At 31.3% G+C, this 15704-nt stretch overlaps 1 protein-coding gene across 1 annotated transcript in view; it reads left to right on the top strand.

Moving 5' to 3' along the window:
• Window positions 1-15704, top strand: part of LOC111046588 (long-chain fatty acid transport protein 4) — a 53975-nt gene that overhangs the window by 20392 nt on the left and 17879 nt on the right. Inside the window, 6 exon segments of the mRNA XM_022332168.2 lie at window positions 3461-3589; window positions 3591-3699; window positions 7526-7754; window positions 11816-12017; window positions 14120-14194; window positions 15491-15608. Coding sequence (XP_022187860.2) covers window positions 3461-3589; window positions 3591-3699; window positions 7526-7754; window positions 11816-12017; window positions 14120-14194; window positions 15491-15608 — 862 coding nt within the window.

The raw sequence follows: 15704 nt of genomic DNA, 5'->3' as shown, positions 1-15704 counted from the left end.
CTTTAAATAGATTGAGTAAATTTAAGTGCATTTTTAACAAATTCAACACAACCTCAAGATTATACATGCTTGTAAGAATCTGAATGAAAAATTATTTCCTGAATATTGGATTGGCCACCTCTAATGTCTAATGCTACACTAATCAAATTATCCCTTTTAGAATTTAGGAGCGAAAGGGTGGATAAAACAAAGCTATGTAATATTTATCATTTATTGAATCAATGATACACAATAATCCATTAAAAATTGAAGTTATTCATTAAAACAATTCATTGATTTCAATTATTCAATATTGATGAACTGCGAAGAAACATCACAGCTATAATTGCTTGAAAAATTAGAAAAATAAATGGAGTGAATTCTGTTTTTTATCTGATGATGTCTTGTGTATGAGTAATGTGGTAAGGGATAATTTATGAAATGTCAAACAGAATGGGATTCGAACCCATGACAGGTGTGGGAGCGGTGTAGTACTATAACCCATAATCGCCCTTCGCCTTTTCAATAAAAACCATTCACCTGTGTATCTTACAATGTAACTGTGAATACTGTCATATGATTACACTCATTCGTTGCTTCATGAAACTATTAAATGGGTTCAGTAATAATAATTCATGCTTGCCCGTTATAATTAAAGCAAATCGGTAATTTCGAATGAAAATAATATTTTTTTTTTAAATGCAGAGAGGACTGTTTGGATGTTTGAGAATATTCTCCTAATAATTAATTAATGCTAAAGTAAATAATTCATGCTTGCCCGATATAATTCAAGAAAATAGGTAATTTCGAATAAAAAATGAACTTAATTGAAAAAAAAAATGCAGTGAGGACTGTTTGGATGTTTGAGAATATTTTCCTAATAATTAATTAATGCTAAAGTAAATAATTCATGCTTGCCCGATATAATTCAAGAAAATAGGTAATTTCGAATAAAAAATGAACTTAATTGAAAAAAAAATGCAGTGAGGACTTTTTGGATGTTTGAGAATATTTTCCTAATAATTATTAATGCTAAAGTAATAATTCATGCTTGCCCGATATAATTCAAGAAAGTAGGTAATTTCGAATAAAAAATGAACTTAATTGAAAAAAAAATGCAGTGAGGACTTTTTGGATGTTTGAGAACATTCTTATTACATCGAATGTATTTTTTAATGTATATAATTTTTCAATCTTATTAACTATTCATTTAAGTTTTCTCTTATTAAAACTTAATCAGAATCTGTTGAGAAGAAATGTGTTCCTATATATGCATGTCTCGGGAGTAACCTACTTATTTTATTCTTTTGAATTACTTATTTTATTCTTTGAGTACTTGTGTACTTTTCTATTTTCAACTAAATCAGCGGATATGACGTTTTCTAGACCACATTCCACTGTGAATACTAATACTCTCAAATTAATGTACATACCATAGTTCCTTAGAAATGAATCACGCCAAATATCGTAAAAGATTATCTACACAATTCTGAAATTTTGAGTAGTGAATGAATCAATTATCGCTAGAAATCAACTAACTGCAATGAATCAACCGATAGTAATTTCTTGGTGAATGTTGAATGAACTCATGAGTCACTGTGCATTCTGTTTTGGTTAAGGAACTTTTTACTACAGTAATTACTAATAATAAATTGTTGATAAGTCTGTGGATTGTAGTATAAATAACTCCCATTTCAAGACTGCCATGATTTGGAAACAATTCTAGTCTTATAGTAATTGAGATATCATATTATTGCATTTTTAAATTATATTTCCTTGCATTTTTTTAATCAGAATGCGAAAGCGCTTGGAATACATTAACATACACATTAATGTTGTAGCATCAATTTTTGCTGAGACATGATTTTTTTACTGAAGCTTTTGCATGTTTGAATGCTCTTGTGCTACAGTGTTGTAAATTTGCATAGAAATGCATAATATTAACAGTAGCATAAGATAACTTTTAAGTTATAGCTCTGTAAGTTTCCTGATGTTTAAAAATTCAATTCTCTTACTACTTGAATAGAAATACTTTTCAAATTTGTAGAATATTCAAAATGTGTCTTTTAATCAATTGAAGAGAAGGAATAATATGTGTTAGACCGATGAAATCATTATGGAACGATACATAATTTATTGTTTGAATAAACTGTATTCTCTATTTATTTCTATAGGGATACTTGATATTTTTTAGGAATCATCAGTACCCTTTTTTTTGAAGACGTGCCCGGTTCAGGCCAATTATGTTTGGAATAAATATTTATTTTATCATATTTATTACAATCATAGCACTTGCTTTGTGTTATAATCATAATAGTTTACTATCTAATATCATTTTATTGGTAGAATGAAAGCATAGTTTGTGTGAATAATTCCAAGGTTATTCTAGAATGATTAATAAAAAAATAATATAAAAAAACTTTAAAATAAAGCTAATAATAATAAGTTTTAAAATTAGCTATTTATAACTAGATATATTTACTATATTTTAAGTTTTTAATAAAGGGTACTACAAGTTTTTTATATGGTTTTTTATTAATTTGAATAAAGTAGCCCATATAAGTGAAGTAATTCTAGAATACTTTTGTATGTCTGATAATAATTTTATTTACATAAATAAGTCCAAGACAAAATTGGTTCCATATTAATATTATATTAGTGAATATAGTTTTTGCAGTGAATATTAGTACCAATCTCTTACAATATCAAATTCAGAGTCTTTCTCATTCATCCAAAGTTCATGAAGTTTTACTGTCAAAACTATAGTATCATTTTACAAAACTATAGTATCATTTTACTTAATATATTCGCGCTGTGTAAGTCAGTTTTCAAGTTATCGAGTCAGTCATGTCAAGTTAGAAAATCAGTTAGGAAAGTCATGAAGGCAAACTTTGAGACCTGTAAATTAAATTATTGCAAAAATATGTAGCTCTGCATTCATGCATTGTTAGTTAGTAGATTATATTATTGAAGTTCACTTCAATTTGAAAACTTTAGTCAATTTATCTATCAAAAAATGTAATGGAATGTTCCAATTCCTAAATTTCTTTATTCTAGTAAACTTTGCTATTTTTCTTCCAAATTTATAGGTGACGACACAGTCCAAAATAAGGTTAGCATTTAACGTGTACGATTTTAGTCCAAAATAAACATGGAAACTATAAATTTTGAATTTAGATGGCTTAAATTGATTAGAAATATTCCACTAAATTACCACTTGTAAAGATATAATGTTGTGTTATTTTTATAAGAAATACACCCTGTTCATTAAAATTGTCCAAAGTTTAATATGTTTATTAGGATAACTTGATAAGTTTATCTCTTTTCTGTATAGGGCTACTTGTAATATAAATAGAAAGAAAAATACAAATCTCAGTACCCTTTTTGAATTATTTTATCACAAAATGTTTCGGACATTCATGCCATTTAAGTTTAATGCTTTTTGATAAGTTATGTTTTAATAAGTGTATTTGATTTGAAGGTTGAAGAGTACAGCAACAGGGTTGCCAACTACTTCAAAGCACAGGGAATCAAACGCGGAGATGCTGTGGCCATATTTATGGAGGCTCGTCCCGAATATGTGTGCCTCTGGTTAGGTCTGTCAAAAATCGGGAGCCGTCTCAGCCTTGGTCAACACAAACCAACGTAGCAATGTTTTGGCGCACTCTCTTCAAGTAGCCAGCTGTAAGGCCGTCATCGTTGGAACTGAACTGTCATCACGTGAGTAACTAATCGATCATTGATGATCAGTACCAATCTTTCTTATTGACAGCGGAAACAATGGTCCATATGAATAAAACCAGAGCAAATGCTCATGAGCAAGAGCATGGAGCATAAGGTTTTGCTCATGAGCAAAAGGTAGAAGTAAAAGCATTTGCTCATTTTTATATGAATAAGCTTTACCTTATACTCTCACCTTATGCTCCTGAACTCTGGAGCAAATGCTTGCGTATTTTAGAGATTTTTCATCAGCTGATTCGCTTTTGTAGCCTTAGTTTGTTTTTATAGCTCACGGAAGCGCTAAATATGCAAGTAGGGTGCACCGCTTGTGTTTGCGTCGTCTGCTCTGTTTTCTATTTATGAATTAAGTTTTAGGTTAGTTGAGTTTAGAATTTTGAAATAATAGCGTGAAAAAATGCCATCTCTATAACAATCTTCAGCATATTCTTATAATATCAATAGCCTTCTTATAATCGTCCACACTCTCATCTTCTTAAATGCCTATATCCTATTTTATGATGGCTATCTTTATAACAGGTAGCTATCTTTTGTATTTATTCTTTTGTAGGGATAATGGTGATATATATCATGGCTGAATCTAATAAGAGCTTTATAGTTCTCAATTCTCAATCTTTTGTATTTATTCTTTTGTAGGGATAATGGTGATATATATCATGGCTGAATCTAATAAGAGCTTTATAGTTCTCAACTATTGGTTGTGATCGTATCTGGTATAGTTTCCTCTTCCTCATACGGATTAGTTGAGCCATTTTACTATGAGCAAAAGGTGATAAGCTGCTCTAGACTAGACTCACCTTTTTTTAAGCATTTGCTTCAAAAGTTGAGCAAATGCTCTAGTTTATTCATACAATTTTGAGCAAAAGCTTTTACTTATGAGCAAATGCTCAAACTATTTTTTTGATGAGCATGAGCAAAAGGTTTTGCTCACGTTTATTCATAGAAAATGAAGCAATTGCTCCATATTTTAGAAGTATAAGCAAATGCTCAACTTTATTCATATGGGCCAATGTTTCTCACAAATTGAACAATGATAGAAGGTGATGAGTCCTGGTTCGGTTTACTATATAGTCGATGACAATTGTCAACCATATTATCAGTGAATTCAAAAAGAAATAAACAAGTCATAAACCCGAAGTGTAATCTGTAAACTCTTAGGGAGTATACAGAGACAATGATAAACTCCTTGGGTTTTTACTTAATATTATTTTTTGGATATCCACTATTGCTTATAATTCTAATGGCAGCAATGTGAAGTGTTTCCTTCCCTTGTAGTGCGTCTTGTTCTTGAAAAATTCTAACCTGTGTCTTTCCGTTATCCTCCCAAATCTAGCATATTATGCATATTAGAGAAATTATCCTGTAGAAGAACTACGGAATGAGACTCATGGCTACAATACTAGATTTGGGAGGATAACGGAAAGACACAGGTTAGAATTTTTCAAGAACAAGACGCACTACATGGGAAGGAAATACTTCACATTGCTGCCATTAGAATTACAAGCAATAGTGGATATCCAAAAAATAATAAGTAAAAACCCAAGGAGTTTATCAGTGGGCCATATGAATAAAGTTGAGCATTTGCTTATACTTCTAAAATATGGAGCATTTGCTTCATTTTCTATGAATAAACGTGAGCAAAACATTTTGCTCATGCTCATCAAGAAAATAGTTTGAGCATTTGCTCAAAAGTAAAAGCTTTTGTTAAAAATTGTATGAATAAACTAGAGCATTTGCTCAACTTTTGAAGCAAATGCTTCAAAAAAGGTGAGTCTAGTCTAGAGCAGCATATCACCTTTTGCTCATAGTAAAATGGCTCAACTAATTCGTATGAGGAAGAGGAAACCATACCAGATACGATCACAACCAAAAAGATTATTATAGAGATGACATTTTTTCACACTATTATTTGAAAATTCTAAACTCAACTAACCTAAAACTCTATTCATAAAATAATATAAAACAGAGCAGACGACGCGAACACAAGCGGTGCACCCTATTTGCATATTTAGCGCTTCCGTGAGCTATAAAAACAAACTAAGGCTACAAAAGCGAATCAGCTGATGAAAAATCTCTAAAATACGTGAGCATTTGCTCCAGAGTTCAGGAGCATAAGGTAAGAGTAAAAGGTAAAGCTTATTCATATAAAAATGAGCGAATGCTTTTGTTCTACCTTTTGCTCATGAGCAAACCTTAAGCTCCATGCTCTTGCTCATGAGCATTTGCTCTGGTTTTATTCATATGGGCCATTGTCTCTGTATACTCCCTTAGAGTTGTACACGTGAAATTCTAACCTTATCTTGGACTTTGTCACCTATAAATTTGGAAGAAAAATAGCACAAGGACTATCTTATTATTTTATCTGCCAATGTTATTACATTAGTGTTATTTGCATTGTAAATAAAATAAATAGATAATATTGGAGTTTACAGATTACACTTCAGGTTTATGACTTGTTTATTTCTTTTTTAATTCACTGATAATATGGTTGACAATTGTCATCGACTATATAGTAAACCGAACCAGGACTCATCACCTTCTATCATTGTTCAATTTGTGAGTAACATTGATAAACAGCAGTGATTTTCAGTGTCCGTGGTCAGAGAACTGCGTTATATCCATTATATCCATTGCAATCAATTGATTTTTCTCATTCACTGTTCGTATGAAATCAACAAATTTCTGCTGAGAGTGATGCCCACATGAGCTCTAGGCTTGTGCGTGGGTAGTTAGGCGGATGATAACGGTGTTGAATGAACCTACAGTTTTGTTGTATGGTGGATTCCGAACCACCGAGAAGCGATTTTACAACTCATGAATCATATTCAGAGGAGTTGGCTCAAGCGGTCATCCCTGGTCATCCCTCCAACGGGAGTATCAGGTGCATGATTCTTAACTTATCTGAGCTAATCAGCGCGACCACCGAGTCAAACCGCTCCTAAATTCATCTTTAAAAAGTAAAAGGTGATTTCTAAAAAAAGAAATGTTATTTCTATTAATTGTTATTGTATAATTGTTATTTCTATTAAATGTTAACCATGGTCGTGTACCGAATAAAACTGTGTAGAATTTGGCAACAGATGTGCGTTTTTATACTATTAAATGTTATTTAACATGTTATTTCTATTACTGAAAGTTCGACTGAGTCACTGTCGATGTTGTAGAACCGTTCCATAATGAGATAAAAACAAGAAAATTGTCAGCTTGAAAATGTGACCTGTGTGGTCACGAAACCATGGTCCTGACCTGTACCAAATAAAACTGTACAATTTGACGATATATGTGAGTTTTTATTTCTATTACTAAACGTAGCACTTGTTATTCATAATTTGTTGATATTATTTTGTCTTTTATGAGCTCAAAAATTCTCTCCTATTCTGAAATTCAAATCCTTACTTGAGATGTAGAAATACATTCGAAAAACTAGTCAATCTCTACTGCCCACTTATAATTTCTCAATGAGACTCCAATGCGGTCCAATCATCATTGTGTACATGTGTATTGAGAGATATGGATTTATATTTTTATCACTGTTGAGAGGTGGAATTTCTATCTCTTTCTGTGTATTTAGAGATATGGATCTATTGTCTTTTTTCTTCAGGACTACTTTTAATATAAATGAAAATAAAAATATGAATCTCAGTATCCTTTTAAATTATTTTTTCACAAATAACTAATAATTAGTTGTCAAAAGTAATTTAAAAGGATACTGAGATTTATATTTTTATTTATATGGATTTATATTTTTATCACTGTTGAGAGGTGGCATTTTCCTTTCTTCCTTTAATCTATTGATCAATTTTTGCAGACATCAAAGAAATACTCTCCTCGATTCCTGATGTTGACATCTATCTGACCGGAAAAGATAAGTCCAAGGTGGACTTGAAGGGCAAGGATTTGGATAGTGGTCTGCAATCATCCTCCACCGATCCTCTGCCCAAAGACATCGCCCTCGCTAAGATGACTGATAAGTTCGCATACATCTACACGTCGGGAACTACTGGCTTGCCAAAAGCGGCTGTCATGACTCACTGCAGGTCACAATTTATCAATACTCACTTATTTATTATTACACAATTTTCACATGAAATCACTTGATAGAGCAAAGCTCTAGTGATGTAAAAAAAATAGAAATAGTTAAACTTAACATAATGTAATTCTATGAATGAAACGTCAACTTAATATAATGAATGATGAAATAGATGAATATAAATGAAGAATGAATGAATAGATGAATGGCTGATGATTCATATTACATGATACATATTAGGATATGTATAGCATCAAGTTTCAGTGGAGATTTTTAAAAAAAATTCCTCAATTTTATATGTGCAAATATTCAAGAGACTATATTATTTAAGGTCGTTTCTTTGAAGCGATCATGGGTAGCACTGTCTTGAATTCTATGTGGCAAAGCATTGAAAGTTTTTATCCCCATGTAATATGGGTCTTTCTCAAGTAATGTGAGTCTCTGATTTGGGTAGATAAGGCCTCCAAGGGCCGGTTTCCGAGCTCGGGATTTAGCTAAGTTCTAGACTTTAACTGGCTTTAAACTCTGTAGCCAGAAAATTGGCTTTCCGAGTCAGAGCGTTAACGTAGTCGAGGATTCAAATAGTCCCTGGAGTTTAGAAATCACGTTAGACCCTGGAGTTAATAATTTCGCTTTCTGAGTGAAAGGCTGATAAGTCCAGGACTTGAATTAGATTCTCGCCTCTTTCCGAGTCAAGGATTTATCAAAAATCGTCAAGTCCAGAACTTGAAACAGCGTGATTTTAAACCCTCGACTGAGGTAGGTTTTAAAATCAATTACGTTCTGGACTTAAACTGAGCAAAAACATCTCAGTTATTGTTTTGGAATAGATGAATAGCCAAATAAATGTCTTGGAATACGTAAATTATTTGGATAAGTTCATCTAAATTCATAATTTACAGTTTGCAAGTCTATTTTAAAATGAAGTTCTATCAGAATTATGCATAAAAAACTAACCTCATTTTACTACTGTGACATACCTAACCTAAAAATTTCCAAGAAAAATAATACGAGGATCGACTTGGAATTTTATATTCCAGTGTGTATGTTATTAATCAATGTCATATTCAGCATATTGATGATAAATTATTATTCCAGTTTTTTTTTCAAAACAAATACGTTTTCCAACTCAATAGCCTACTAGAATTTTCATTCCAAAATCACTGTTTAGGATCAATGATCAATAATAGCATAACGTAAAATGAAATGTTTATTCATTCATGTTTCAAAAGGTTAGATTTAACTTTGAACAGGCCTACAAAGTAATCGAAACGTATTTTGACGGAATAATTGTTACAAAATACTGTAGTTTGGAGAGCATGTCCATTTGAATTAGCCCGCTTCAATCAGCTGTTCTGCTATAGACTAGTGCCAACAATACAACAACAAAGTATTGAGAATTTCCCTCATGATTATTGCTTCAAGTCCTGGACTCAAATAAGTCGAGAACTTAATAGACCCCGGAGTTTAGAAGATAAACCCCTGACTCAGAAAGTCGATTTAGACCCGATAGCTTATTCTAATCCTGGACTCTGTAAGTCCACAACTTATAGATCCCGAGCTCGGAAACTGGTCCTAAAAGGTCTTATTTACAAGTGAAGATACAGATAATACAATTATCAGATCAGGTTCAAGAGATTGCTAAATATAATTTTCATCCCAATTATAACTATCATAATCTATAATCATATGTGTTGGGGTGATCATAGTATTCTTATTACCGTTTGGTACAGTTTGGTTAAAAATTACTCATAACTTTCTTATCATTATTACTCAGTTTGTTGAAAAATAAATGACTCATTCTTATTAGTTTTTGAATGAGACATAAGTTATCTAACGTTACTTTATTACTCAATAAAATTTCAAGGAAGAATTTCACTTCTGGTATGGTTTTTGGTGAAATATAAAGATATTTATCCATGATGAAAACACTAGAATATTGTCTAATAATATCATGAATTTATTGAAAATTACCTACATGTTTCATCACCTATGGAGTGTGAAATTATTAAATTTTCACACATGAGATGACACCGTATATGTTGAAACATGTATGTGATTTTTCAATAAATTGGTGATATTATTAAACAATATTCTAGTGTTTCAATTATCTATTTATTCATTTACAACAATTATGAAATTAATCCATTCAATTATTTTCTTAAATTTATTAGTTATAATAATAATAATAATAACTGGAATTTCTGGAATGCTGCAAAATGATTGATGTTTCAGACAATCTAGTAGAAAAAATGCAAAAATCAGTTCTTCTAGATACGGCACGTATAGTACGTCAAACACTGCAATGTACCTGGTAGTTTAAATATAGGCTGATGAGAAATCTGAATAATAGAGAAGAATTGGAGGTTGCATGTAAATGCCCCTCTTATTTGTATAATCCGCAAAAGCGTGAATAATAATATAGAGAATAATATATAGTATATATATAGAGTACTATATGATCTGATCTAGGTCTGGTGTCAGAGTTTTCATCTCGCACCTGACCAATTTCGATCTTTCAAAGTTAAACAATCATTATCTTCCAATATTTATAATCTACTTTTTGATCTCTTAACCTAATTTGTCCTATCGTAATAGAACTTGATAGGTGTCAAATCATCTCTGTAAACTACAACGAATAGTGTGCACCCGGGGCTATAGAAATCGCTGCTAAAATACTAATTTTTGGTTGGGCTTTGGTCAGTGCTAGACACTGTACTCCTTCAAAATAGCAAACAATAAAATAACTGGTTATGATAGAATACAATCAGATCATCTATTTAGGGAAAGCAAGTTTCATTTCTAAAACCAATCTGAAAATATTTGCTGTTAAACTGTTGTGTGGAAATGTGGGAATAAATTAATCCCCTGCGCTCAGGTTTTTAACCTTTTCAGGGACTTTCCGTATTTAATAATAATACTATTTTACTTTTAACTTATTTTGTTAATTGTCAATTGTATTTATGTAATTATACATTCATGTATGCATTGTGTGAAGGAAAAATAAACTATTGATAGATTGAAATTGGGAATTGCATTTGTTCAATGAATCATTTTTATTAAATGAAAATCCCAATTAAATGCTGTAAATCACCCCGAATACTTCTGCTACTTCAAATATTGACAACAGGGTAAACAGCTAGATGGAAATTCGATGAGTGCTACTTTACAAAAATTCCCGATCTGACAAATAATTTTTTGTATAGTAGCGCTCATCGAATTTCAATCTATAGTGCCACGTTATAATGGCAGTGGAGAAAGATAGGAGAACAACGTTGCCGAACTTCGGTCTTGTCAATGCCTTCTATAGAAGGTAGTTGATACAGGTTTATTGATGTAATCCTTATTGTTCATTCTCGTTTAAAATAATCAGTTATATTTTATTAAGTAAGATATTATATTTTTCAATAATTTCATAATGAATTTTCAAAATTAAGATGAAATATTTTGTTACTGACTTATTAATTCTACATTGTTAAAAGACGATCTGATAACAGAGCAAATTCAGAAAGAGATAGCGCTATTCGCTTTGTTGAATGATAGACAAGGATGGCAATACCATTGCTAATCAAACAAAATTAAGATAAAATATTTTGCCAATTAATTATCAATTCTACATTGTTGAAAGACGATCTGGCAACAGAACAAAGCGAGAAAGAGATAGCGCTATTCGCTTTGTTGAATGAATACAAGGATAGCAATACCATTGCTAATCCAACACAGCCATTATAACGTGAACCTCACTATAGATGGAAATTCGATGAGCGCTACTATACAAAAAATTTCCCGAGCTGACAAATAATTTTTGTATAGTAGCGCTCATCAAATTTCCATCTAGCTGTTTACCCTGTTGTCAATATTTGCAGTAGCAGAATCTTCGAGGTGATTTACAGCATTTGATTGGGATTTTCGTTTGATAATAATTATAAATGAAATATGTTTAATAATGTTGCCTCACCTCTATTACAGCTTTGGCAACAGTCTCTAAGGCACAATTGATGCGAAATTTGGGATTTTCGTTTAATAATAATTGTTGATAATGTGTTTAAATCGATTATTTTATTTCAGATTCATGTTCATGGTTGTCAGTACAAACAAAGTAGTGAATATCACTGAGGATGATGTTGTGTACGATCCACTGCCTCTGTACCACACTGCTGGAGGTCTATTGGGTATTGGACAAGCTCTACTTTGTGGCTCCACTGTTGTAATCAGATCGAAGTTCTCAGCCTCCAACTTCTGGAACGACTGTATCAAATATAATTGTACTGTAAGTAGATTAATATAGTTCATTATTATTCAAGTTTTTGATGAAACATTACAAGGATGTTTAAGGCTGTGCAAAGGCTAAAAATAAACTTCCTAATGGTGATATTTTTCAAAATTTTCGATTTTTATATCATCAAGCTATCAAAATGAAAAAGTTTTCACAAGAAAACATTTTTTTCCCGATCATTACTTTTTGAGATATGAGCGCCCAAAGTTTTAATTTTTGGGACAGAACATTTCAAGTTCGGTAAGAGATTAATCAATGAAATTTAGAGGATAGATTCTTCATGGTACTGTTGATCTAATAAAACAAAAATTTTCTTAAAATATCAATTTTTGAGAAAGCTATTCAATTTACCAAAAATTACTCTTAGTTGAGTTTTTTGGTCATTTTTGGTAATTTGAATAATTTTCTCAAAAATTGATATTTTAAGAAAATTTTTGTTTTACTAGATCAACAATACCATGAAGAATTTATCCTTCAAATCTCATGGATTTATCTCTTACCGAATTTGAAATGTTCTGTCCCAAAAATTTAAACTCTAGCCGCTCATATCTCAAAAATTAATGATCGGAAAAAAATGTTTCCTGAGAAAACATTTTCATTTTGATAGCTTGATGATATAAAAATAGAAAAACTTTGAAAAATATCACCAGTAGAAAGTTTATTTTTAGCCTTTGCACAGTCTCAACTTATCAAATCAATATATCCATTGCAGAAAACATTGATGTTTTCTGCTTTAGTACATGGGATTCCATAGTTAGAAAAATCAATTTTCTTTACATCTGTAGTAAATTTTTAAAATTGTATTTTCAAATAATATGTATATTTTATTAATTGAATTGCTTGTTTGTATTTTCATGGGAATAAAATTTATTTATTATTATTCATTGAACAATGTTATAGCAACGTCAACATACATAAAATACAAACCAAAGTAGTCAAATACATCAAATAAATGTAGAGCCACAATTATCAACACCACAATAATTTGGTAGAAAGATGCTGGGAAGGATTTTTTAAGTATTCTTTCCAAAGAATGGACATTGATATGTTCAAAGCTCCGACAATTTATGGAGATGCAAAGCAATACTATCTTAATTCTGAAGTAATTCTGAATTTCTTTTTTCCATATCATGTACAGTTCAATAGTTAATGAAATAAAAACACACATATATTGTCAAATTCTAAACAGTTTTATTTGGTACAGGACCATGAAAATGACCACATGAAAATGTGACGTGTGTGGCCACGAAACCATGGTCCTGTACCAAATAAAACTGTTTAGAATTTGACAATATATGTGTGTTTTTATTTCATTATGGAAAGGTTCTACAACATTGACAGTGACTTAGTCGAATTTTTAGTTCAATAGTTATTATTTTGTAAATTCGTATAAAACGTTGCTGTATTGTAAGCTATTATAATATTCAAGTGTTTAAGCCAGTATATATTGTAATCCATATAAATATTGTACTCAATCAATAATATTTATATTTTTTTTTGGATGTTAACATTCTTTGTCATCTCCCTATTTGTAATAGAAAGAGGAATTTAACATACAATGGAAGCAAGATTGGAAAAATTTGCATACATCCGTAATTCATATTCAAAAAGATCTCATGATTCAATGTTGATTTCGGTTTACTTCGGCGGTTTTGTATAGTCAATTTCTTGTTCTAGTTTTAATATATAGGTAATTGAAAGAATAAAGGTGCGTACAGATTTACACGCCGCGAACATGAGCAATTCACTTTTAATCAGCTGATGCCAAGCATCTATATCTGTATCTTACCGTTCCTGTAAAAATACAGATATAGTCAGCTGATTAAAAGTGAATTGCTCATGTTCGCGGCGCGTATATCTGTACGCACCTGAAGACTGATATTGTCAATATCACTTTAATACATTCGAAAATTAATTCATATTACAGAACCAGGTTTCATGGCAATACCTACCACATCTTCAGCTGATTACATTGGTAATTGATTTCATGTTATATTTATTAATCCAACGAGACTGGCCCATGTTTGTCTTGTCATTGATGTTTCAAATTTGTTTTATTATACTAGGATTGTTACAATTTATTGATTTTTTTGTAGGTGGCCCAATACATTGGAGAGATGTGCCGTTACCTGCTCGCACTGCCAGAGAAACCGGAGGAGAAACAACATAAGGTGAGCAGTTTTCTTCTCTATAACGTTTCCCTCAGCTATTTTTATCTATTCCATCTCAATTCAAATTAAAATCGATCCTTTTACCCGAAAAATAAAGTGTGTACAATATTGAAACCACACTCTTTCAGTTGTCAACTGCACTTTTGTTAATTATTCAATAACAGGGCTGCAGTTTCTTGTTGATAGTAACTTATCTTCAGCTGTACTGGAATTGAAACAATCCACTTAAAGATGGAAATATATGAGAAATTGCATTTGTTCAAATGCTAATTAATGAATTATTATTAAACAAAAATCCCAATTAAATGCTGTAAATCACCCCGAAGACTGTTGTCACCTATTTTTCACTAGCAGAAGTTACTGCAATTATTGACAATAGGTGACAGCAGTCTGCGGGGTGATTTACAGCATTTAATTGGGATTTTCGTTTGATAATAATTCATCTACTTGAACTAATAAAAGTGGAGTTGACAATTAAAACAGTGTGCTTTCAGAGAGAAGTTTCACAACTATTCAACAAATTGTATACAATATCATCCAAAGTTTTGCAGTTGAAAAAAAGATTATAATTTCTACTTATTAATTAGCCTTCAGAATAACAGTTTTAAATCGACTCGAACAACTTCGTTCCTATAGTGCTAGGATAAAAGATAAGGGGATAAAAAGGAGGAACCAAATTCACATTAGAAGAGTGATGAACTGAAAGAAGAAAATAAGGGAGATTATTAATAGAAGCTAGTCATATGTTTACTAAAACATACGTATGTTTTGAAAAACTATTAAAAACAACAAACTCAATTTGTGATTGTTTCAGTTCTAAATAAAGGCACGTCTAGTTTACAATCTTTGTACATTATTTTATTAAGTTAATATTTAGTATTCTCAAAATTGTTCCAGCAATCAGTTTCTTACTTAAATATTTGTAACGCTAGTTCGCCCCATGGTACACATTGGGTAAATGGTACACTAAATGGACTAGCATATATAATGGCGGTCAGACATACTTATGTTTTCCTGACCAAAAACTACACAACATCTTGAAGAAATTGAAAAAATATACATTGTATATTTAGACATTTGAGACTCATGAGATTTATATGTGTTGTGTATCTGCCATACGCTATATAAATAAATAAATTTAGCATTCTCCACATTGCTATTTAGTACAATCATTGGTGAATTCTTGAACTTTCATTTGTTTATAGCTGTATTGAAATTGTGTAGTGTTGTAATCTATTGAATCGTGTTTAGTAGAGTATTTGTGCCATTTTCTAATATTTTCAATTGTTATTGTAGGTCAGGCTGATTGTCGGAAACGGATTGAGACCCCAAATCTGGGCTCAGTTCATGAAACGTTTCAACATTGAGCGGGTTGGCGAATTCTATGGTGCTACTGAGGGAAATGCTAATTTGAGTAAGCATCTCACTTGCAACCACTCCTGTCCTGGAGTAATAATTCCTATTTAATTTTATTTACTTACTCTACTGACTTATTGTATAAAAACAACTA

Source organism: Nilaparvata lugens, chromosome X (genome assembly GCF_014356525.2).
Source record: "Nilaparvata lugens isolate BPH chromosome X, ASM1435652v1, whole genome shotgun sequence".
Taxonomy (NCBI): domain Eukaryota; kingdom Metazoa; phylum Arthropoda; class Insecta; order Hemiptera; family Delphacidae; genus Nilaparvata; species Nilaparvata lugens.
Note: the sequence above shows the minus strand (reverse complement) of the source record. Positions and strands in the feature narration are given on the sequence as shown.